Source organism: Panthera uncia, chromosome A2 (genome assembly GCF_023721935.1).
Source record: "Panthera uncia isolate 11264 chromosome A2, Puncia_PCG_1.0, whole genome shotgun sequence".
NCBI classification, from domain to species: domain Eukaryota; kingdom Metazoa; phylum Chordata; class Mammalia; order Carnivora; family Felidae; genus Panthera; species Panthera uncia.
The window spans coordinates 140,730,618-140,757,119 of record NC_064816.1 but is presented as its reverse complement, the minus strand read 5'-3'; the positions used below and the strand labels follow the sequence as shown (position 1 = coordinate 140,757,119).

At 40.6% G+C, this 26,502-nt stretch overlaps 1 protein-coding gene across 13 annotated transcripts in view; it reads left to right on the top strand.

Moving 5' to 3' along the window:
• Nucleotides 1-26,502, top strand: part of UBE2H (ubiquitin conjugating enzyme E2 H) — a 106,592-nt gene that overhangs the window by 28,462 nt on the left and 51,628 nt on the right. The window contains exons 1-3 of one of the 13 annotated variants that reach the window (XM_049641847.1): nt 10,545-16,498; nt 16,665-16,793; nt 17,504-17,693. The exons of 3 other annotated variants lie outside the window; for them this stretch is intronic. Coding sequence is in view for 6 of the 10 variants with exons in the window: in XM_049641838.1 (XP_049497795.1) it covers nt 16,437-16,498; nt 23,514-23,558 (107 nt within the window). In the remaining 4 variants the exon portion in view is untranslated. 9 more of the 13 variants (XM_049641838.1, XM_049641845.1, XM_049641843.1 and 6 more) reach the window with 9 other exon arrangements.

Here is a 26,502-nt window from a genome sequence, read left to right as displayed (position 1 = left end):
TCTTTCTTTCTTTCTTTCTTTCTTTCTTTCTTTCTTTCTTTCTTTCTTTCTTTCAATTCTTCTAGAACTTGAGCATAGATAAATTCTTTTGTAATGTTTATTTTTAAGAGAGAACATGCCAGTGGGGAAAGGGCGGGGGACAGAGGATCTGAAGTGGGCTCCGTGCTGACAGCAGTGAGCTGGAACTCACAAATCGTGAAATCATGACCTGAGCCAAAGTCAGGTGTTCAACCAACTGAGCCACCCGGGCGCTCCGATGAATGGTTTTTAAAAAACGAGAAGCAAGCACAAAACATTAATCACTTGTTATGATTCTATAGCAAATGATTGAGAGATTTAAAGCAAATCTGTTTGGGGCGCCTGGGTGGCTCAAGTCGGTTAAGCGTCTGACTTTGGCCCAGGTCATGATCTCACGGTTTGTGGGTTCGAGCCCTGCGTTGGGCTCTGTGCTGATAGCTCAGAACCTGAGCCTGTTTGAGATTCTGTGTCTCCCTCTCTCTCTGTGCCCCTCCCCTTCTCATGCTCTGTCTCTCTTCCTCAAAAATAAACATGAAAGAAAAATTTTTTTAAAAAAGCGCAAATCTGTTAAGGTCTATATAAGCTAAGCATGTTGATTTCTGTGGTAGATGAAGCCAGTGCTGTATCAAAAGACTTTTCCTATTTTTCTTAAATTCCTTGAACTGGATATATATTTTTTTAATGTTTATTTTTGAGAGAGAGAGAGAGAGAAAGAGTGAGTGAGCAAAGCAAGCAGGGGGGGAGCAGAGAGAGAGGGAGACACAGAATGTGAAGCAGGCTCTAGGCTCGGAGCTGTCAGCACTGAGCCCGACATGGGGCTCAAGCCCAGGAACCATGAGACCATGACCTGAGCAGAAGTTGAATCCTTAACCGACTGAGCCACCCAGGCACCCTGAACTGGATATGTTTAATGGCAGAAGACTTCTATAAGCCAGTTATAGTACCTGCTAAAAGTTTGTGTTTAGGATATTAGGGCTTTGGACTAAATAAATGTGATTATCTACCTATACAAAAAAGCTGAAGACCTATAAACCAAAAACGTGCATCTGAGAAAGCCTTGTGAGAGAGAGATTTATGAATTTCTTCTGTCATGTCATTAATGATTGAACCTGGGGTGAAAGGCACATTTTAGCTGGATGGACTTAGGAGGCTGGCCAAGGACAAGGAATTTTTTTATTATAGGTTGTTTTTGCATTGCCTTTGATATGTTTCTAAATCCAGAACTAATGATTGGAAGAAAGCTCTGGAATTCAGTATTTTTGTGACTTTTGAGGTGGGGGGGTGAGGCTCAAACATGACTACATGTTGGGGACGGGGGATTTTTTGCAAGACAGGCAGACTGGAGTCTGGGTTGCTTAGTCTGTTTGCTTGTGCTTTGGCCCCAGGTGCAGGCAGACTGTTTTACAAAGCGTTAAAGTTCTGCTTCTCAGCAGATGCCTTTCCAGTGTTTCTTCCTGATGCTCTGAAAACCATATGTGGGGGAAAATGATCTTGTTCAGTTTAGAGGGTAAGGGCGTTGTCTGCCTGAAAGCACCAGTAGGATTATTTAATTTTTTTTCTTTTTTTGAAGTTTGAGGCAAGAAATGAGAAAACTTCCCGCCATTTAACAAAATGGAGCCAAGCCACTGTGTGTGTGGTTTTTTTTTTTTTTTTTTTGGAAATATGTTTCTACCACTCCTTTAAAGCTATAAAAGTTAATTTCATAGCCTGAGGGAGGGATGCTGTTTCCCCTAAAAGATCAGTTCTAGGAAGGTGTGAGGTTGAGTTGTCACTTGGTCTGTAACTTAAACTGATAAAAAGCCTCTTAGAGTGCTTACTGTGTGCCAGGCACTGTGCTGTTAGCACTTTAGATATCTTAATCCTCAAAATACCCCAAGAGGTAGATCCTGTTGTCATTTCTCCTGTTTTACAGATGAGAAACCTGAGGCTTAGGCCTCAGTCTCATGCCAAGTAAGTTGCAGGGCTGGGTGATAAACTCGGGCTGACTCTAAACCCACTAAAGTCGACATAACAATGCTGCTATTTCGGCAGACCATGTGGAAAGGAAGGTGGTCTTCTTTTCTCAAGGGAGACGACTCGCAGAAGGTAAGTTACGGTCATAAAGAAGGCTAGTGTTGAACCCAGAATTCAAACCCGGGTCAGTTTGAAGCGAAAGCCTGTGTTCTTTCCACTGAGTGTATTGTATTACCTCTTAGAGTACATTACTGTAATATCTGATTTACTAAGATCTTTTTATTTCTGGTGCTAGCTGCTCTCAGTTTATAGAGGGGGTTGTTTAAAAAGTTCATTTGTGAGGTGATGGCGTGGAAACCAGAATACATTCTCTGCTGGCAGTGAGTGCTGAGCCTGGTTGTGGTTCCGAGGCCAGAGCCCTTTGGGACAGTTGATATGTTTCACCTTCTTACGCCTGTGATACCAAAGGCCGTTCTGAGACCTACTCTGAGTTCTGAGGAGGAAGAGAAGCAGATATGTGTTCTACTTGTTTCCAGATTCCATTTGTCTCTTTGCGGATGTTGTCTCCCTTGGTACAAGTAACAAATTTATAAAGTATGGATTTGAGGGTGAGCACGGAGCCTCTGAGGGCAGACTGGGTTCTGATTATGGCTGGACCAGTTACTGGTTCTCCCATTCACTCTCTACTAGGTGATGTGAGATGAAGCTCTTTTCTAAGGCTTAGTTTCCTCATCTGTAAAATGTCTGGGTGCCCTCATTGTGGGGCTTGAATGAGACAAACAGGCATTAGGTGCTCAGCATAGTTATCTGGACATGGTAGGTGACCAAAAAATGATGGCAGTGGTTTAATCTGCTTTATGGTGCATCTCTTCCGTTATCAAAGATTCTTGTAGAGGTGAATGCTTTCTGGAGTAGACTGTGGTGTAACATTCTGAATTGGGTTTTAGGTTAAGATTGGGATTCCCTTTATTTTGTAGTCACATGTAAATCAGTAAACTGCCTTGTAATTTAAATACTGTATCCTCAAATGATCTTTTGTAAATTTTTATATACTTTAAAACCTTGACTTTATTTTTTATTAAAAAAACTTTTTTCCATGTTTATTTATTTTTGAGAGAGAGAGCATGAGCAGGGGAGGGGCAGAGAGAGAGAGAGAGAGGGAGACACAGAATCCGAAGCAGGCTCCAGGCTCTGAGCTGTCAGCACAGAGACCGATGCGGGGCTCAAACTCACGAATCGTGAGATCATGACCTGAGCCGAAGTCAAACAGTTAACTGACTGAGCCACCCAGGCACCCCTAAAACCTTGACTTTAATTGAAAACACGGTTGGTTGTGTTGCACAAAGTATTTTAAGGGTTGAGCATACATTTTGATGAATGGCTTTGAAATTAACAATATTCATGAGCCGTTTAAGTTCTTTTTGCAGTTAAACGTAACGTACTTTTTGTTTCTCAAATGGAGAAACTGAGGTAGGAAGTGGAATGGACTTTGCCCAAGAGTTATTGACTAAAGGAAGGGTGGGCAAATCATAGATATCCTATAAAAGGCCAAATAGCAATTAAGACTTTGTGGACTATTACGGTTTTTTTTCCCCCCAACTACTTAACTCAGCTGTCCCAGCACAGAAGCAGCCATCAATAATATGTAAATGGGAACGCCTGGGTGGTTCAGTTGATTAAAGCACAGGGCTCTTGATTTCGGCTCAGGTGATGATCTGTTGGTCGTGAGATCGAGCCCCACATCAGGCTCTGGACTGCGTGTGGAGCCTGCTTAAGATTCTCTCTCTCCCACTGCTCCTTCCCTGCTCATGCAGGTGCACGCACACTCTTTCTCAAAAACAAACAAACAAACCCAAAAAACATAAATAGATCACCTTGGCACAGTACAATAAATCTTTTTTTACGAAAACCGACGATGCCATAGGTGGTGGACCCATGGACTAAAGAAACATACTTAGTTCTGTTTCACTGTAAATCCCTGCCTTGGACCTGCATCTCTCTCTGTAGGTTGATGTAGATTGATTAAAGGTTGATTATTCCACAGGCTTCATGCTCAGTCTTTGCAGATTACAAATCCTTTACCATAAAATGACCCTGGTGTTTACATCTTCAGTTGAGCTGTTTCCCAGACTCTAGATTGGTACAGCTTCCTGCCTTTCAAACTTCTCTCCAAGAATATCCCAACTGGCCCCTGAAACTTTAACATGTCTGCTATTGATTTCTGTATTATATCCTCTAAAGTCATACCATGATTGTGTGTGTGTGTGTGTGTGTGTGTGTGTGTGTGTGTGTGTGTTTTCACTCAGCTATTACCCAAGTGGGAAACCTGAATGTCATCCCTTTATACTCCTTATTCTGCCTTCTTGACATCTTTACTCTCTCTGCCTACCCCCCCATCCCTACCACCACTGCTTTATTCAGGCCCTCATGATCCACCTGGGCTGTTGCAGATCACCCCACAGCTTCAGAGCTCCCTGTGTCTAGTCTCCCTCCTTCCAGTCTGCCTTTCATTTTGCTGCTGGAGTGATCCTGTTTTCAGAATATCCGATCTTGCCACTTCCTGCTTGAAACCCCTTAGTTGCTCTTCAGTGCCTGTGGTTTAAAGCCCAACCTGGGTATAGAAGGTCCTTTTGATAGGGAGGGGTAGTGCCTGCCTACAGTGAGGGTCCAAGATGTAGGACTGCACCCACCCTGCAGGTGACCAGCCTTCCAGAGGGGAGTGGCTGACTGTTGTGCATGGTCCCTTCTTCTGGCTCGCTTGCCTTTATCCTTTAGTATTCACCTCATGCATTGCATTTTCCTCTGAGCCTTCCTGGAGCTCCCATGCCCATCTCCGTATCTACCTTAGGTGCTTTTCCTGTCTTGTGTGTGCTCCAGTAGCATTCTTTGCTTTCCCCATGAGCAGTTACACTTTATAATCAGCTCTGTGCTTGTAGCTTCAACCCCCCACACTAACCACCCCCGCCCCCACACACAGGCTGCTCCCTGGAGGGTAGATCCTGTGTCTTTTATGTACCTTTGTCCCCAGCTGTTAGAACTGTACACTGTATACCTGGGCTTGGACATTTTGAAGAATGGGCAATATCAGTAAAGAGGTAGGGCCACAGGTACATTTTTCTTTCTTTTTGGGGTGTCCTTATTTTTACTCTTCCAGGGGAATTAAAAGCCTAAGGAAAGTAGCGAGAGGAAAAACCCTTGGGCTCGGGTATCTAGTGCAAAAAATGCTGGGTATACAGGCCTGGGGCTTGGAACTGATCCTTGTATGCTCTTCATGGCCCGGCAGCTCACTCCTGAGAGCTATGGTTCTTCATTTGGAGTGGAGATCAGAACTCAGGGGGCTCTTCATCAAAGTATACGTGTCTGCTGAATACCTACCACCCTCCCTCCACCCCCACTTCTCTGTGGGGCAGGGCATGTTAATACCCTGGTGATTCTTACAGATTTTCCTCATGTTTCCAGTCATTTCTTCCCCTGTCATTTTCTCCCTGCTCCTTATATTTCATAGTTCTTCATTGATAATTCTTATGTCTTATTTCCCTCCTTCTTAGATGGGGGCTTTGGGTGCAATAAGGACCGCACAATGAAGATGTTAGCGTCTCAGTTTAGAACCCTGAATGCATTTGTACTTCCTAGTAGAAACATTGGTATAGATGGGGATTAATGTTCCAAAGTAAAATCGTGTACTTCAGCTACAAGTGAATTAAGTTGGCTTTTATTCATAAAGAAATACATTCTGAATTAAGTAATGGACTTAACTTTTGGAACAAAATGTAAGTCTGTTACCGAAGTAAGGACTCATGGAATCAGACCATTACAGATCATTATGCTGTCCCTCTTGCTGTACCTGCCTCTGCTACCCTGACTTCTTACCATTGCAGATAGATACCCAGGCGCTCTATAAAGGCAGCCTTTTGGGGGGAGGAACATCAGGTTGGCCCTGGAAGGTGGGTTGGATAATGGGAAGGAGGTGCACACTTGTATGTCTGTGCAGTGAAATCACAAAGATTCAAACAGTTATTTGCTGTCATATTTAGAAGTATACTTGGCTGGTTTTGAGATTCAGCCTGTGCAGATAGTTAGCTGGAGCTTCTAAAGAGGAAACCTCTTTATTCTTAAGTGATTGCTTGGTAATCTACATAACAAATGAGCCATTTTGCTTCAGAGATGTGAAATCGGCATCTATAAGTGAATAGTTTTTGAAACTGAAGTTGTTAAGACAAAAGTTCATCTTTTCACGGTAGGGTTTCTCTAGAAAATGCTCTTTACTCTATTGAAATGCAGCTAGGTTAAACTAGGAAAGCATATTCCAATAATAGGCCCATGCAATTAGCCTTTCCTATAATGGAGTGAATGCTGGAATTTTTTGTGCATTATCATCATCAATTGGTGTTTGTCCCAGGGGAACCACATAATAGCTAGAAAACCTTGATTGAGAGATGCAGACAAAGGTTTCTATCTTAATTCGTAGGCATGCTTTAGTTCTTCAGACTAATAAAATGTTAGGCGCTTAAATCTAACACTTTTTTGGTAACCATCTGCTGAGCATAAGACTGAGAGATGGCGCTTCAAAACTATGTCATTATTTTGAATTAGAAGAAAATGTTGAGGGACCGACTCTTCATTTAGTGCCATAGTCATACTAGACCTTGTATAGAAATGACACAGTGGTGTGCTGGCGAATGTTGAACAACCGCCCTGGGGGGATAAAGCCTTGATGCGTAGCATTTGCCGATGTCTGAAGTGCAAGTACTCCACCGTGGCTGGTTCCAGACCACAGATGTGATGTCACTGAACTTACAGCTGGGAAGAGATGCATACAGTCAGCTGGCTTCTGCACACTGCTGAATTAACCTCATCGATTGAATGTCCAGAATTTTATAGCCTGGATTTTTTTTTTTTTTAAACCAGCCTGGATTTTTTTAATACTTAATTTCATTCCTGTCTTTACCTTTGTCCTTTGGTTTTGGTTTTTGTTTTTTTAAATTGGCCTTGTTGATGTATGATTTATGTACAGTAAAATTCAGCAATTTCAGGTGTGCAGTTTGAGTTTTGACATATGTATACTTTCACCACAACCACGATACCTTATTACCTCCTCTGTACACAGTTGCCAGATTAATTTTTCCAGAACCTTGCTTGGCACGCACCACCCACCTGTGCACAAAACCATCGCGGCCTTGTACCGTCCATAGGATAAAGTACAGCATTCTGTGGTCTGGCTCTCTACCGTCTTCTTGTTTACTTCTCTGGCCTTATTGACTATTGCCTGGCTAAATTAATCTCTTACTCCTCCAGAAAGACTGACCGGCTGGTTCCTAGCACAGTTCCTGTATCATCTGTGCCTTTGCTCGTATCTCTATCTGCTTGCAATACTCCTGTTACCTCCCGTTGCTTCTTATCTTGACTGTCTTGCCTTTCTTTAAAAGTCTGGTTTCCACCCCATTTTCTTCTTATGCAGTCCAGGCTTTAGCGATGACTGCCTCATTTGACCTATCATACCATTATTTGGCCCTTAACTTTGCAACTTGTATTGAAATCCCAGGTTTTTTATGGAATAGTTTGTTCTTCTCCAACAAAGTTGTCAAGTATGATAGGGTAGGGAGTTTAGTACAGCTCAGTTTTTAGCATTTGGCATTGCTCAGAAAAACGGTAAGTGGTTCTTGTGACAAACTTTTCAACTCAGTCACAAACACACTCAGTGACACCGTTGGGGAGAATGATACTGTGCTGTATCCTAGACCTCTTACAGGATGAAGGTTTGGCTTGTTACAGAGCGTGTGTGTGTGTAGTAATGTTTCTCAAAACCAACCTTAGTGATTAAAGTACACATTGGAGCTTTTATCTTTGCCTTGAAAATTCATTCAAAGGTGGTTAGCATCATGGACTTTGAACTCTTGGCAAGATTTAAACATTTTAAAGTAGGTCCCAAAAGAACGTTCTTTGTTCCCTTCAACAAGTTTTATTTCACTTTTTGAAGTATTGGTAAGAAGTCAAGAGGGTGTATCTCCTTGATTTCCTTCCTGTCCCAGGAAGCCATATTATGGTATTCTGAAAGAACTTCTGTGTCTTTTTCAGTAACTTTGCTATAAGCAAATTGTTGTTTGTTTGTTTGTTTGTTTTTATTTTGTACTTTATCTGTAAAAAATTGCATATGTAGTTGTTAAAATACGACGTTGAATCACCATCCAACAAGTGTGTAGAACAATTCTAGATGCCTGTCTCTACGCAGATTCCTCTTCTGTCCTTTAAATACTGGGTGTACTTAGGTTCCACAGTTGGTCATTATCTCTTGTTAGGAGACACACTTTTCTTGGGTGATTTCACCTGTTGTCCTAATACAAGTGTCTCCAAAATTTTAAAATTCCTGGTCTCTTTTTTTTTTTTTTTCCAACTTTTTTTTTTTTTTTTTTTTTTTTTTTTTTGGGACAGAGAGAGACAGAGCATGAACGGGGGAGGGGCAGAGAGAGAGGGAGACACAGAATCGGAAACAGGCTCCAGGCTCTGAGCCATCAGCCCAGAGCCTGACGCGGGGCTCGAACTCACAGACCGCGAGATCGTGACCTGGCTGAAGTCGGACGCTTAACCGACTGCGCCACCCAGGCGCCCCAAATTCCTGGTCTCTTGAGTTGTGGTCTTGAACGGCCAAATGCCAACGGGATATCTCCACCCAACCACCCTTGGGAGATTGCAGATTTAACATGTCTTGAATGGAACACCCCCTGTGAGTCTTTGTGTCTCTCAGATTGCTCTTGCTCTCTTAATGAGTCGTATCCCCACGCACAGATAACTCAGGTCTAAAACATTAGAATCCTCTTTGGGTTTGGCCCTCTTCCTTCACCTTCTGAAAGGTCAGATTCATGTCAAATGTTTTTCTTAACGCCTAAACGTTTTTCTTTTGTTTGAAGTCAGGCTTGCCTCATCCTTTGTTGGGAGAGGGGCTTCCTACCTCCCAGTACATAACTGGTGAACTAAGAGCAGATCCATTTCCCTGGCATCAGATTACCAAGCTCATGAATCTTAAAGGTAAAATTGGAAAGCCTGTATATGTGATTTACAGTGTGCACCAGTGTGTTCTCTCCCTATAGGTAGATATCGCTAGGAGCCCATACCATAAGTAAAAGATGATCTGAGAAGGAATCAGAACAAAAACAATGAGATGAGTCAAATGTTTAATGGCTTCTCATAATTTAATGGTGCCGTCCTCTCGTAATAGATCCCTTATGACCAGAAAACTCATTTTTATGAGCAAAGGCTCCTGCTCCCCTGCTCAGTGGCCCCTGCCAGCCTTTTTCTCTAATTTTTCCCACAGTGTTTGTAGGGCTGACCCTTTCTTTTCTTTTCTTTTTTAATTTTTAAAAATTAAAAAAAAAAGTGTTTATTTTGGGGGGCGGAGGGGTGGAGAGGGGGAGAGAGAGAGAGAGATTGAGAGCGAGCGAGAGCGAGCACACCCCAAGCAGGTTCCAGGCTGCCAGTGCAGAGCCCAACATGGGGCTCGATCCAAAGAAGTGAGATCAAGGGCACCTGGGTGGCTCAGTCATTTAAGCGTCCAACTTGGGCTCAGGTCATGATCTTACAGTTGGTAAGTTCCAGTCCCATGTCAGGCTCTGTGTTGACAGCTTGGAGCTGGCTTTGGATTCTGTGTCTCCCTTTCTCTCTGCCTCTCCCCAACTTGGATCTGTCTCTCAAAAATAAACATTAAAAAAAACTAAAAAAAAACCCCCAAAAAACAAGTGAGATCATGATCTAGGCCAAAATCAAGAGTCCGATGCTTAATCAACTGAGCCACCCAGGCACCCCCCCCTTTTTTTTTCAAAATTTTTTGATGTTTATTTATTTATTTTGAGAGAGGGCTGACCCTTTCTGTTGATACCTTTTTCTTTATATATATAAATACATTCACTTTGGCTCCTTCAGATGGCTTGCACACCTTTCTTCCTGGGAGCTTTGGGGGCCATCTTAATTTCATGTGTTTGGACAAAACTTCCTACAGCCGCCACATAAGAACAAAGGACTAATCTCCCCTTGGGTTCAGCTAGCGTCACTACCTCCTGAAAACAGCCTTTCCCTTCCCACCCTCCTGGGTTAGGAGCACCTTCTTTAAGCCTCCTTTGCATCCTCTGGGTAACTCTTATGGTAATACTCACTGGTAATTGCTTGCTTGTCAGTTTCCTACTAAAGCCTACGATATCTGAGGGCAGATGCCCTCTAATGTTCAGATCCCACTGTCTAGCGTAGTGCCTGGCACCCATTCATATTATTCATTTATTTTTATTTTTTCACGTTATTCCTTTAGCTAGAATTTGTTGAGCACTCATTTTTGCCAGGCAGAGAACAAGTCAGATAAGGTTCCTGCCCTCTTGGAACTTGAATTCTGTCGGAGGTGAGGGAGGTTTTATTTATTTATTTATTTATTTATTTATTTATTTATTTAATTTTTTTAAATATATGAAATTTATTGTCAAATTGGTTTCCATACAACACCCAGTGCTCATCCCAAAAAGTGCCCTCCTCAATACCCATCACCTCCCCTCCCCTCCCTCCCACCCCCCATCAACCCTCAGTTTGTTCTCAGTTTTTAACAGTCTCTTATGCTTTGGCTCTCTCCCACTCTAACCTCTTTTTTTTTTTTTTTTTTTTTTTTGGTGAGGGAGGTTTTAAACAAAGTAGTACTTTGATAAGACCTACAAGGAAATGGACATAAGTAGAGAATAACTGGGGGTCTGTTGGAGTGTGTAATCCAGGTGATCAGAAAGGTATCTGAGGAAGTGGCGTTCGAGACGCACCATAAAGGATACTCAGAGGAAGCAAGCTGTCTGTAGACACAGAGGAGTCAGGGCCAGCCGGGAGAAGTAGCCATTGCAAAGACGCTGAGGAGGGGGAGAGCTTGTTGTGTTTCAGGAAATGAAAGAAGACCAGTGTGGCTGGAAAGGCAGAGAGGAAGAATGTGGTACGAATAGGTCTTTGTAATAATAACTTGTCTCCTGGCTGTTGTGAGGGTTCTGAGTTAGTACAAAGGGCTTAGAACAGTACTCAGCCTATTTGAGTGCTAAACGAGATAGCTGTGAATACATGTGTCTAAAAAGGGGAAGTAGCAATTTAAAAAATTGGGAGGGGGCTGCACCGGCATAGAAGTTGGGCAGAATGCCATTTGGGGAACAAGTTATAGGTTAATAAGCCCGTCATTAGTAATTGCTGACATCAATATAATAAGGGCCTAAGCATTTACATGTAAAACGTCACTTGTGTATTTAACACTTGAGATGCAAGAGATGTAATTTCAGTTTTGTGTCTTAGTAACCAGGGCGGACTAGATTGTAGGTGTGTCCTGTGAAAGCTGCAGATATGGTTTTTGGAATATTAATAATAGCAAATACTGAGCCTTGCCTTAATCTTGTATTTACTATACTCCTTTTTTACATCAGGAAAACCAAGGCACACAGAGGTTTAAGTGACCTGCCTGAGACCGTCTGGCAAGTAAATGATCAAGCTGAGATGCCCATTAATGAGTCCACTCCTCTAACCACTAGAATTCTGAACTTATTTTCTTGTGAAGTCTCTGTTCTTGGGGGAAAAAAAAAAAGCGCTCTTCCTCTGGGGTAGGGTAGCTCTGAAACCGGCTGATTTTTGTGACACTAAGTAGTAGAGAGGTGACTGGGCCTTAGGACTTCCTTGGTGTTCTGTCTCTAACACGTGATTCTGCAGTCCTGGATTTTACGTCTAGATAGTGCAAATGTTGAATATTTTCTATTTATTTTAAAGTGATGTTAGTGGTTCCTTTTTCACAGAGAAATTCTTAATTACTGCTGGGCACATTGCAGTCAGGAATTGATCCCTTTCTGGCTTCCTTCTGTCAACCAGTATATTCATGAGTCACCTTCCTTTGCCACCTAGCCAGCAAATGCTTAGGGATTGGAGTACATGTTACCCAATCGAGCCAAAGAGCGAGAAAAGTAAATTCGTGAGGGGAATACATTCAAATACGAATATTCGTCTTGATGTGTTTAAACCTGTTGAGACAGTTCTGTCAGAGTTGAGGGACAGATTAATGATAGATATATTGGTTTCTTGTTTGCTTAATTTTTTAAGGCAGTCATTATTTCCTTGGGAAAAAAATACTGAAAAGAAAAAACCTGGTCATACAACACTATATGTCTCTGCAGTGAGTAATATTTACATGGTCCTTAATAATGTAATCTCTGAATGTTAGTTTGATCAACAGTGGTGTTATACATTTGTTCCATGGATAGGGAGAGGGAATGTGGGGGTAAGGTGAAAATCCTGATATTCTATAGTGAGAAAGTCTTTTGATAATATTTGTAACCAGAAAATCAAATAATATGTAGATATATGGAAAATAAATACCATTTTATATGTTTGAATTATTTCCTATTAGATCTCTTGTTTTAAGGAGTCAAGAGTAAACTATGGCTTCTAATAAATTAGAGATTTAACTTTATTTCATATAATGTTAAGTATCTTTTACTGAGATTTTGTGTAAATCTGTATAAATCTTTTGTGAGTATTCATTATTTTTTTTAATCTTCGTTTATTTTTAAGAGAGGGAGAGAGCATGAGCCGGGGGAAGGGCAGAGAGAGAGGGAGACAGGATCCAAAGCAGGCTCTGTGCTGACAGCAGAGAGCCTAATGTGGAGCTCGAACCCCCGAGCCGCAAGATCATGCATGACCTGAGTGAAGTCAGACACCCAACCCACTGAGCCACCCAGGAGCCCTAAGTATTTATTATTTTGTATGCTGTGAGAGCAAAAGTAGTTTGGTAAAAGGAGATATTTAAAATATCAGGTCTACCCTAGAAATAAGAAATTAACCTCACATTCTATTTGGGGCATAGATTTAGAAGTGCAAATGCTTTGTATATTTAGAGAAGTAGGTAAGATACTCTTCCTGTCATTTAATTCAATGATGCCATGTCAGACTAAACTCTTCCCTTCCTTTCACCTTTTTGTGCCCAGGTTCTGGAGTTAATCTGTCTTATGGGTTAAGTGAGATTTAATTGGCTAGTCTGGTCTTTGAGATAGCTAACCAAGGGTGTTTCGTGTCTTAGTGCGTTCTTGTTCATAACTCCTGAAGGGCCATCCTCACATGAAGGTGCCGTGTTAGGCAAGAAGTAAGGTCAGTAGAGTGGATCTTTTTCCCTCGGGTGACCCAGCCGGGGTTGCAGTTGAGTTGGTGAACAGCATGAGAGAACAAGAGCCCTGGGCAATTTGAGCTACAGATGGCGACTGGGGTAGTGTTTAAAGATAATGAATTTTGTTTCACTGTAAAAGCGTTAATGCCAGTGTTGGTGAGGGTGGGAGGAAACCAGGTTGGCTCTTATGACGATGGTTAGAAAGTAGCTGGAGGCAGTCTTTTTGAAGGACATTTATCAGAATGAGGTATATATCCCTTTGACCCAGAAGTCCCACTTGTAGAAACTGCAAACAGAAACTTGAAAAACTATAGCAACAGGCATGTACTGGAGTGTTCTTTGTGACGTTGTAGTAGCAAAAAGCTGACCATAAACTACCAGTTCACTAATGGATGATTAAATTATGGTACTTTGATACCGTGCGAGCATTAAAAGGGGGGATGGCTTAGATCTCTGTGTACTGATCAAGATGTCCTCCACGTATTCCATGGAGAGAGGTGTTTACACAACAGTTAACACTTGTGTGTCTGTGATGATATGAATGTGTATATATAAAATAAACTGGTATATCTGGGCAGTGAGACTAGCGGGTTAGGGGATGGGAAGGCCACGTTGGGCCCCACTCACATTTTAAAAGACAGTTTAGGGAAAAGGCCTACAAGTCAGTGCTTCACCAGAGGAGGTTATTCAGTTGTATTGAGAGGTGCACTCAGAACAGCACTCTGCCCTGTGGTGTGGCACCCGAACCCATCAGTCCTGTTTGACCCCGTGGTACAAACATGAGAGAGGGAAACTTAATAGTTTTGTCACCTTTTCGATGCCAGATTTTCTTCTATATATACACCCACTGTTGTGTGTGTCTAAGTTTGTTTTCTCTTGTTTTGCTATATTTGATTTTTTTTCACATTGTTTAATTATTCAGGAAGCACGCCTTGTGAGAAATTTGATTTTTAATTTCCTACCTGGACCTCATAACAATACAGCTTTTATTCTCTTACTGTTTATGCAGATTTAATACTCAAACTTTTTTACTTTAAATTATTAGACTAGCTTCCCTATCCTTATCACTTCCATACCTCTTAATTGTACCTGACAATCAATTAAAAAAGTTTTTTTTAATGTTTATTTCTTTTTCTTTTTAAAAAATTTTTTTTAATGTTTGGTTTTTGAGAGACAGAGTGTGAGTGGGGGAGGGGCAGAGAGAGAGAGGGAGGCACGGAATCCAAAGCAGGATCCAGGCTCTGAGCTGTCAGCACAGAGCCCGAGGTGGGGCTTGAACTTGCGAGCTGTGAGATCATGGCCTGAGCTAAAGTCAGATGCTCAACTGACTGAGCCACCCAGGCACCCCTGTGTTTATTTTCGATAGAGAGACAGAGTGTGAGCAGGGGAGAAGGGAGGGGCAGAGAGAGAAATACACACATAGAATCTGAAGCAGGCACCAGGCTCTGAGCTGTCAGCACAGAGCCCGACACGAGGCTCGAACCTGTGAACTGTGAGATTATGACCTGAGCCGAAGTTGGGCGCTCAACTGACTGAGCCACCCAGGCGCCCCAAACCTGTTACTTATCTCTTTATATGTGTATTGCTTTAAAAAGCCTGAGTCTGTACCACGGTCTTCCCTCATTTAATTTTTATGAAATCGAGGTTAAGGTGTTACTAATATTTGACACCTGCTATGCCTAATGAATGTGGAGTTGCAAAGTGGACAGCAGGTGTTGGTCCTTCATGTTCTGGAAAAGAACTAGGGAATCAAGAGGTCCTTCTGACCAGAGCTTTAGAGCAATGATTTATAATGGCAAACTAATGGTTTGTACGTGCATGTGTGTTCTTTTCCCCCTTTCCTTTGGGTTTATAGGCATTTATATTTGAATTTCAAAGAACTTGCTTTAAGAAATTCTTGAGATTATTGATGTTGTAAAATTACTGTGGGGGATTCTTGGTCTCTAGAGACACAAATGCATAATTAGTATGGAGAAGGAAAGGAGGAAGAGTCGTGGCCTGGGTTATGGACGTGGATCTTTCCATAAGTAGCTCCATGACGTTGAGATGTGTTGACTGCTTCATAAAAAGGAAAGGTTGGGGGCACCCGGGACTGTCCAATTCTTGCTTTTGGCTCAGGTCTTGATACCACAGTTTGGTTCGTGAGATAAAGCCCTGAGTCGGGCTCTGCACCGACAGCATAGAGCCTGCCTGGGATTCTCTCTCCCCCATCTCTGCACCCCACCCACATGCACACACGCGCATTTTCTCTCTCAAAATAAATAAACAAACATTAAAAAAAAAAAAAAAAAGGAATGACCGCATGCCTAAAATCTCTTCCTGCTCGTTTTCTGTGATCCATTGTTTTTCACTTTTCTATAATCTTCATCTGTAGAATGGGTACCACTGCTTGTATTTGTTAATTTTTATACAACACTTTGCAGTTGTGATATACTATATGTCACTTGGAGAGTGGCAAAGAATATATTTCCTTTAAAAATGTCACTGCTGGAGGGGCGCCTATGTGGTTCAGTCTGTTAAGTGTCCGACTTTGGCTTAGGTCATGATCTCACAGTTGGTGAGTTTGAAGAATCCTCTCTCTTTGCCCTCCCCCCGCCCCTTGTGCTCTCTTTGTCTGTCAAAAATAAACATTAAAGAAAAAAAAAGTCACTGCTGAGGCACCTGGCTGGCTCAGTAGAGCATGCGACTCCTGATCTCAGGGTAATGAGTTTAAGCCCCATGTTGGCCATAGAGCTTACTTCAAAAAAAAAAAAAAAAGTCACTGCTTACTGTAAATGATTCACATATGCTTTAAGTATGTCTGTGGGTAGGGATTATTAAACAACTCTGTTTTCATTGAGTGATATTGTAGTCTACGTGTCAAGTATTAGGGTAAAAACTGCTCTACTGTATTGAAAACAAAGGAAGTAAAGTTTTCAAAGATGTTCAGAGAAGAGAAGAACATTGGAAGCATGAAATGCCAAAGATACTGCATAAAGCCATATTAAATTTAGCTTAATAATACTTACTGAGAAGCCCCTCCCACTATGTCCTAGGCACTGTTGGCACGTTGAAGAAGCATACAGCCCAGAAGGGGAGATAGCATGTTTTTTTAAATAGATAGTTGCATGAGGATTTTGCAGAGGGCCACTGGACTCTTTGCATGTTTCTGTATCATTTATGGGGAAATTACATGTTGTCTTTGACTTCACAAAGTTTTCAAGTTCAGGTGCCATTGTCATCCTTAAGGTTGTGATTCATTTGTTTTTCTCCTCCAGCCTCCTGTGATTAGGTAGTCTGCCTTTGGAATGACAGGGTTCTTTCTGGTAGCTTCTTTGACATGTGGATAGTGGTTTCATCTGCCTCCAAACTGAAAACAGGAAAGGTGGAAGTTGTGATCAGGTACCAGTATCTTTTAATGTGTCCTACTCCTAAAATTTTTTCCGAAAATCGTTTTTTAAACCATTTTTCTGGAAAAGTTTTTTTTAAGGATTTTCATTGTGACCTTGATGTCTCTGGGGTGTCTTCTGTCTCGAGAATCTTTTAAGTCCTCATTTTTTCTCCACAGTTCAAAGCTCTGTTCTAAATATATGGATGTTTGACTAGTTCCCTCACAGTGCATGTCAACCTTCCAGAGAGGTAGAGTGTAGCTAAATGTATACAATCTTCTGATTTAAAAAAGGAAGAAGAAGAAATGGTAGGTATTGGAAATTAAATAAAAGTAAATAATTTTGTTTTATTATGAAATTTTTCAAGTGTGCACAAAATGAAAGATGAGTTCACTGAGTCTCTGTCACTTAAAACTTTGCAGTTATCAGGACTTTCTCACACTTCTCATTTTCTTCTGTCTGAAATATTTTAGGGCAAATCCCAGACATTGTTGTCATTAACAACCACATAAATCAGTTGGTCCCTCTTAAAAATAGAGACATTTTCTTAAAGAGCCATAATATCCTTATCATGCTTAAGATAATAAGCAATTCTCTGGGAAAATGATTTATTTTTAACATACTGTGTATTTTATCTTTGAATCAAGCTATAACAAATCATGAAAATTAAGCTTTTGATTAATCTTATGATTTATTTAAGACTAATATACTATTTAGTTAATATATTGTTAATTTATGTATATGATTTCTACATTTTTAATTAAAAGTAAACAAAATACACAGTTGCCAGAATAGCAAAACAGTGAAGTTTATTAAAGAGCTATTTATATTTTATTGATAACCTTTTATTTTGAAAGTAAACAAAATGAACAGTTGCCATAAAATAGCAAAGCAGTAGAGTTTTTTAAAGAGCTATTTATATTTTATTAATAATCTTCTAAATATTTTGAAGTGCTTAACTGGAATTTGAGCTTCTTAGAAAGTATATATTTTATTTCTGTTTTTTGTTTTCTTTTAGGTTTATGTATTTTCAGAGAGAGAGCACAAGTTGGGTAGGGGCGCAGTGGGGGTGTGTGTGTGTGGAGAGAATCCCAAGTAGACTCTCATGCTGTCAGCGCAGAGCCCAATGTGGGGCCCAAACTCACTAACCATGAGCTCAGGTCTGACCTGAGCCAAAGTTGGACACTTTAACCGACTGAGCCACCGAGGTGCCCCCATTTTACTTGTTTTGACTGGGGTTTTTTTGGTCTCAGGATGGCATCATTTTTCCATATTTTCCTTTGCTTTTCTATTGGGCTTTATAGGTCTGCTTTATTTTTTAATGTTTATCTTTGAAGGAAAGAGAGAGTGTGAACAGGGGGCGAGGGGGTGTCAGAGAGAGACACCCACACATACAGAATCCAAAACAGGCTCCAGGCTCTGAGCTGTCAGCCCAGAGCCCAATGCGGGGCTTGAACTCACGAACTGCTAGATCATGACCTGAGGTGAAGTCGGTCGCTTAACCGACTGAGCCACCCAGGTGCCCCATAGGTCTGCTTTATAAAACCTTTTTGTGGGGGGTGAAGTGGGGCTTAGATTTCCTGTATGACTTTCTGATATATTTCCCTTTTCTAAAATCTATTTGAAAGAATCATTTTCTGTGACTTATGACTCTTAATTTTTCTTTGGAATCTTTTACTTTATTATTTGGAACTCTGGAAGCCGAATAATGCATCCAGGAAAAGCTAAGTTATGATGATTTTCCCATTAAAAAAAATAACATTTACTTAGATCTTGCCAGTGTTTACTTTGGTTTCTGACATGGAAGCTTTAAATGAAAGCATAACACTTGAGGGAAAAAAATCTCTTCTAAGGCTAGTGTGATTTATAGTCTGCTGGGTGGTAATGAACATGCTTGCTGTTTAACCTTGTTATTACCCATTGAAATTTTTGACTATGTAAAATTTTTGAAACACATGCTACCTAAAAAAAATAGTACATGCTACCTTTTACCCCTTAGATAAAGTATCTTTATTCAGTATATCCTAGTAAGTTGTCAAAGTTTTTTGCTTTACAAGCTTCTGGAGAACACATACTTATTTTGAAAAGACTGTTTTTAAATAAGTGATCACTCAATCACTTAGGTTTCTGGCAGTTACAGTCAACTAATTTAGTTGTAAACCTGCAAACAAACAACTGGAAAAGTATATTGGGGCACCTGGGTGGCTCAGTCGGCTGAGCATCTGACTTCGGCTCAGGTCGTGATCTCGCAGTTCATGAGTTCGAGCCCCGCGTTGGGCTCTGGTGCTGATGGCTTGGAGCCTGGATCCTGCTTCAGATTCCGTGTCCCCTTTTCTCTCCGACCCACCCCTGCTTGTGCTCTGTCTCTCTGTCTTTCAAAAATGAATAAACATAAAAAAAATTTTTTAAGTGTATTTTATTTATTGGAGAATGTCTTTTTTAGAATTTTTTTTCTTAATTAAATTTTATGGGGGCACCTGGGTGGATCAGTAGGTTAAGCATCTGACTGTTGATCTCAGCTCTGGTCTTGATCCTCAGGGTCATGAGTTCAAGCCCCGCATTGGCTTCCATGCCTACTTAAAAAAAATAAATAAAAATTAAGAAAATTAAAAGTTCATAAACTTTGGTTATCTGATTTTGATAACCACCATAGATAACATTTTAAAGGACGGTAGCCCACTAACAGCTCTCAAACATAGCTAAAAACAAACCAAGGGGGATGCCTAGCTGGCTCCATGAGAAGAGTATGTGGCTCTTGATCTTGGGGTTGTGAGTTTGAGCCCCATGTTGGGGGTAGAGATTACTTAAAACAAAAAAACTTAGGAAAAGAACCTGCCAGTGCCTCCATAACAGTATGGGAAGTTTCTATTTCACAAAATAAGCATATGCCTTGTTAGTTCCAGATGACGTCATTGTATTTTGTGGTGCCATATAGCAACCATTATTCATAATGAAAACATCAAGAAAGGATGTTTGTTTTGTTTTAGTATTCTCAAGAATGTAGAAGAAACTTAATTTTTTAGATATTAAAAAAGATTTTGCTTAAGTAAACTTTAGTTCTGTGGAAACTAATCTCTAGTCAGTTTTGTATATTTTTTACATTAAAAAAAATTGAATTCCTGAGGTGCCTGAGTGGCTCAGTCGGTTGAGCGTACGACTCTTGATATCAGCTCTGGTCATGATCCCAGGGTCCTGGGATCGAGCCCTGTATTGAGGTTCTCTCTCCTTCTGCCCCTCCTCCCCCACCCCCCACCCCAAAATTTGAATTCCTGTTGTGTCAGATACTGGGCCAGGTACCTTTCTTTGTAGGTATTTTATTTCATTTCATCTTCAACAATCCTGTGAATGAGGTAGAAATCCCTCCTCAGTCACCCACTGCCCCCCCCTCTTTTTTTAAAGATTGGGAAATAAGCTGAGAGTTAAGTGATTTACAAAATAACTCCTTAAAAAATTTTTTTTCACTGTTTACTTATTTTTGAGAGAGCATGAGCATGAGCCCCACGCTATCAGCACAGAGCCCTATGTGAGGCTCGATGTGAGGCTCGAACTCAAACTGTGAGATCATGACCTGAGCCGAAGAGGGAAGTTGGAAGCTTAACCGACTGAGCCACCCAGGGACCCCAAGGTCACTTTTTAAATCACAAGTGTTCATCTGCTTATAGTATATCGTTGCTTGGTTTATCCATTTATACTTCAAATTTTGTGTGTTCAAAACCGAACTTAGCATCTTCCATAAAAAATTTGCCCCTTCTGTCCTGTGTTCCACCTTGCCATTAATAGTATCACCTCTGCTGTCCGACAAGGCTAAAACTATAGTCAGACCTCAGATTGGCAGTTTCAGGTCATGCCTGTCTTGCAACTTCATATGTTCATTTTATATAGTATTGATTGAGTCCCTACTATGTGCCAGGCACTCTTCTAGGCCCTAAGAATGCAGCGGTGAACAAACCAGAGAATCCTTGTCCTTACGAAGTTTGCATTGTGTAGTAGGAGACAAGAGATAAATAAAATACATAGTATATTAATTAGTTGCTGGGAATGTAGCAGCCTGTGGTTGTAAGTAGAATGATCCCAGAAAGCTTCACTGAGAAACATTGGAGCACATGTGCTCTGTTTACATTTAGAAATGAGATTGACTTAGAAATCTGGTTTTTTTTTTTTTTGGTTTCCCACGAAAATGAGATACTCTAGCAGCACTGGAGCTGCTTTCTATCAGCTATGCTGTGTCTAGTCAGTTGCAAAGGCTGAGAAGTCTCTCTAATCTCTCCCATCATTCCCATGGCTGTTACCTTAGTTGAGGCCTTGAATGTTTCTTTTCTGCTCTTTTGCTTTTACTGTTTATCACCCCTTCAGCCAGTCCTACAAACCACAGCTCACGTAGCTTTGTGTAAAGCACAGTTGCGTTCACTGTGCCTAGGAATACAGACTGTCTCTGTTCACCGTATAAAATCCATACTTTGGGGCCATTTGATAATCTGGTCTTGGCTTACTTTCTTACACTCCCCATGGTCTACTCATCACAATAAAAATGTAGTGGTCCCCATTCTGTGGACATATCCTGTGCTTTTCTGTTTTTGTTTTAAATGCCTCTCCCACCTCTGCACATCTAAATCCCATACTGTTCTTAAGCCCTGTGTAAATCCATCACTGTCTATACCTGCAAACTAGAAGAAATCTATTTCTGTAGACCCTAGTAGCACTTGGTGCAACCCTTTTTTACCTTTACTCTTTAACGTACAGATCTCCTGTTCCCTTGCTAAATTTTAAGCAGGTTCGTCCAAGAGTGGTTTGTGTTTGCCTTATGGCTCTTGGGTGTAGAATATTTAGTAAACCAACTTTTTAACAGAAATAAAGCCTGTGATCTTTTGTGGATTTAATAGATGCTAACAGTATATTCTCCATAGCTCAGCACAATAGATTCCTGTCACTTCATGTGGAAAGCTTAAAATATTTTGGAGGGTGATACAGGGAATAAAATCGTCTGAGTTTAGGAAATATGACACCTGCATATTGTTTTGTTGATTGCTCTTGACATTGTATTATTGTCTCCCAGATTGAGATAAATGATAAAAATATGCCCTTATTCTTTATATTTTATTTCATCACTGGCAGAAGGCTTTTTCCTTCCCTATTACTGCCTTTCATCCTTTTCCCCATGCTTATTTTCTTGATAGCTTTTATTTCTGCTGTTTTCATTATTTCTCTTTTCTGTAAAAGTCCTCCCCTCTCCTCATAAAAAGAATACAAACCTTTAAAAGCCTTTTTTTTTTTTTTAATTCAAACTTTCATCTCACCCAGGAGCCTCTGCTGTTGTACATGACCATTTTTCTTTACAGATGTACCTTTGTTTAAGGTATAAGTAATTATTGCCCAGAGGCTATTTGTCATAGGTATGCAAAAGCTATGCTCATATTCCTTCTGAGTGGTTGAATTTTTCTTAGACATCCTTTTGAATTTCATTCATCTAGAATGTCACTTGTTGAGTTGCTACCTTGGCAGAGTATTCTTCTCTTTCAATAAGAAGTCTTTGTTCTTTTACGTACTGGATCATTTGCTGCCTTTTTCTTCCTCAGACTAAGTACTGGACCTCAGGAAAAAATGTTGGATTGTTTCATAAGCTTTTTTTTTTTTTTTTTCCCCCTTTAAATGTTTGTTTATTTTGACGGGGGGAGAGAGTGCACACGAGAAGGGGAGAGGCAGAGAGCTGGGGAGACAGAGAATCTCAAGCAGGCTCTGCACTGCCGGCACAGAGCCTGACGTGGGGCTCAAGCCCATGAACTGTGAGATCGTGTGCTGAGCTGAAAGAAAAATCAGATGCATAACCGATTGAGCCACCCAGGTGCCCCGCCCCCCCTTCATAAGCTTTTGAGAAACAGCTACAGCAGCTAAGTTCTTCTACACTGTTAGAACTTTTCTTATGGAAAATTTCAAACATAAAAGAACAATGTGGTGACTGCTCCCCACTCCAGGCACCCATCATTCAGATTCAGTAATTCCTACCTCAAGGCTTCCGCCATTTCTTCTGTACCCCTTTCCTAACTCTGCCCATACTGGGTTATTTTAAGGCAAATTCTAGACATCATATAGCTTAGTTCGTAAATATTTCAGTGTACATCCCTAAAGGAGGATTCTCTATAAACATAACCCAATATTATTTTTGTGATATTTTGCACATTAATGGGTTCACAAGACATGCTGTGTTTTTATTAAGAATACCAGGTAGTAAATAAAGGTTGGCAAGTTTCTTCAACTTTCAGAATGTGATTAATCTCAAGGAGGGTTGGAAATAGACTGGTCTGAACATACATAGAGAAAGCCACACAGATTGCTTCTACTTTCTGTACAGAAGCACATTCTTCACCCCAGTCCCTTACTTCCATGGACACAGCTCAGGGAGGCCACCCTCATTTATTTTATAAGCTCATTATCAGTAAACTTAGGAAACAATGCTGTCTGATTCCTAGGTCTTTGACCTGTTAAGGTCAATCCTGTGGCACAGGCTTTTAGCCCTTGGCTCTCTTTCTGGAAAATTCCAGAACTATATAAAAATCATTTCTAAAATCCCGATAGACACGTTTTGCCAAGAATGTCAGTTATCTCTTGACAGTTTGGCATTAACCTTTAAATATTAGATTGTGTAATCATAATGCCATTCAGGGGAAATAAGGGGGTGGGTGGCTGGCATTTTAAAAGTGAAATGAACTTGGGTTCCTGGGAATGTTAATCATTATTCTACCAAAAATGCTGATAGTACTTAATAGTGAAATGCTAAGTAAGTAAAACGCAGTATTTTGCGAACAGCTTAGATCAGAGGTGAGTAAAATGTGGCTTTATGCGTTTGTTTAACATATTTTTACCAGAACAGTATCTGAAGGTTATTTTCTGCTTTTAAGCTTTGAAACTGAGAAAGTAATGAAGAAACCTTCTAGTGAGCTCCTGCCAGTCTGCTAGCCTGATCAGAAATAGATCATTATTTTTGTCATTGTAACCTGCCTTCTCATTTGCCTTCCTTGCCCTTGACTTTGCAGCAGAGAGGAGAAAGAAACTCGCGGCCTCTACCATAAACACACATGGTAACAGCAGTCAAGTAATTTTATATTTTTTGTGGGCAAGTCAGTCATTCATGGTGATGAAATGGCTTATTTTTAATGCAGTGTTTTTCTTTCAACTAAACTTAAATTCTTTTTTTCCATCTGATTTAGTTGTCTGTACCATTCCAAGGCAGCATAAATTTAGCACAGCTTCTTCGTTTTACCAACTTGGTAGGAGTTTTAAAGGTTTCATTCAGCTTACTTGAGCTTTTCATATGAAATGGACTCTAAGAACTCTAATTCACTAATAATGTGTAACTAAAGACAGAGCCAGTATATCTGACGTGGAAGACCATACCAGGGATTGTGGGAAAGGGGAGGTTTGGAGCATTGATTTCCTAAAAAAAAATTTTTTTTAATGTTTATTTTTAATTTTTGAGAGAGAGAGAGTGAGCGCACAGGCAGGGAAGGGGCAGAGAGAGAAGGGTGCAGAGGATCTGAAACGGGCTATATGCTGACAACAGAGGAGCCCAACACAGGGCTTGAACTCCCCAATCGTGACATCATGACCTGAGCTGAAGTTGGGTGCTCAACCAAGTGAGCCACTCAGGCGTCCCCGGAGCATTGATTTCTAATCTCATTTTAACATGACTCTTTGGAGAGTAGATAAAAGCATGGGCTAACTCTCAAACAGGTCACAAAATGGAAGAAACCCAGATTTATTGCAGCCATGTAAAGGATAGAAATGATCTCAGTTTTCTAGAAGAGCCATCCATGTGGATAACAGAATTTTAACTGATTAAGAGTAATTGCTGTCAGGGCACCTGAGTGGCTCAGTCGGTTGAGCGTCCAACTTTGGCTCAGGTCATGATCACACGATTTGTAGGTTCCAGCCCCTCGTCGGGCTCTGTGCTGACAGGTTAGAGCCTGGAGCCTGCTTCTGATTCTGAGTCTCCCTCTCTCTTCGCCCCCCCCCCCCACATTCTCCCTCTCTCTCTCAAAAATAAATATTTTAATCAGTGCTACTCATAGCAAGTTAGTTCTGGCTAATGAGGAATGCTGCTTCTACAGATTTTTATATTTAAAAAATTAGTTTATGACTTCTTTCGTTAAACTCATTTAAATTTCTGCCTTACTCTATTCTTTCATTATCCTTGTGAATTTATTTGGTTTTGTTTAATGACTGGGATATCTTTCTCTGTACTACTTTATTCAGTTGACTACTACTGGATACCCCAAGCTGAGCAGAAACATACATTGGAAGAGCTCTGGGTGGGGAGAGGGCATCAGTAAACACTAGTGAAATAAGAGAGTTGGACGCCTAAGCATCTGAGCCACCCAGGCGCCCCTAATTTCCGTTTTTAAATTTCACATATTCCAGTAAACATATTTGCACGTTTCAGATATACTTTGTCTTACTTTTAGTAAACTTTTGGTTAGACAATAGCATATATATATGAAAAATCGTTTTCGTAACTCAGTGATAAATGAAACAGTAATGGTTTAATCAGCACCCCAGAAATCCCCCTCAAACCACTTCCTGGTGCTCACAGTCTCCACTAGGGTAGCTACTCTCCTGATGTCTGACACCGTTGATTTATTTAGTCTCTTTGAAATGTGTATGGCTAGAATCATATTGTGTCTACTCTTTGGTATCTGGTTTCTGTCACTGTCATATCTGGGAGACTCATGCACTTAACATGTTGCAATTCATTTTTTATTGCTGTGCAGTATTCTGTTGGGTGACAACCATAAGTCCTTTTCATTATTGGGGAGTCTCTGGGTCGTAACCTAATTTTTGGATTTGTAAGCAGCACCGTGAGCATCCTTGAACCTGTGTTTTGGTGATCACGGCTATACCTGACTATTGGGAGGGTGCAGTTGTGGAGCTTTACCACGCCAGCGGTTTTCCAGGATGGTTGAAACTGTGTCACACTCCCACCAGCAGTTTCTGGTTATTTTTTTATAAAATAACTTCATAAAAGGGAAATTTGAATAAAAGATAAATGCATTTTGAGTTTTGGAATATAGTGTTAAATTTACCCTCAGGAATACTAATTTGTATTCCACTGAACACGAGGTTTTCATCAGCTCTTTTATCTTTATCAGTGTATAGTGGAAAAGAGTGGAAAACGTGTGATTTTTAAACTAATGAGTTGAAATTTTTTTAGCTTAATTATGCTCATTCAGTTTTCTTGGCTGTTCTTGTCTTTTCTTTGTCAAGGTGTTTCTCATGTTTCTTATTGCTTTGTAATAACCTTATATATTTTAATTCACATGTTTTGGTCATATGCTATAGTTTTTTTTCCTTCCTAGGTTGTCCTTTGTTTTAATTTTGCCTTTTATGGGGCGCCTGGGTGGCTCAGTCAGTTGAGTCTCATTTTCCCTCAGGTCTTGATCTCTGGGTCATGAGTTCAAGCCCTGCGTTTGGCTCCATGCCGGGCTTGATGCCTGCTTAAAAAAAATGTATACATACCTATTTTTTGTCTTTTACAATACAAACGTTTTACATGTGTGTTTGTGCTTGTATCTGCTAATCTTTTCCTTTCTGGTTTCTGGCTTTGGTGTCATTCTTAGGAAAGCCTTTTTGCCCCAAGATTATTTTTTTATTTTTAAGTGTTTATTTTTGAGAGAGAGCACAAGTGGGGGAGAGGCGGAGAGAGAGGGAGACACAGAATCTGAAGCAGACTCCAGGCTCTGAGCTGTCAGCACAGCTGAAGTCAGATGCTTAACCTACTGAGCCACCCAGGAGCCGCCAAGATTATTTTTTAAAAAGTCTGTTTTCTTCAAGGGCTTTATTGTGTTTAATTTTGTTTATTGTAACTAGGTTTAACTTACAACACAAGGTGCTCTTTTGGCTCGTTTGTTTGTTTTAAGACAATTTAAGCCTGTTGTACGTTTATTTATTACATAAGCATTAGCTTTGGAATATTTTGCCAGGTGTCAGAAGGTGACTAGTCAGGTAGAATTTACCCCAAAGCGTCCA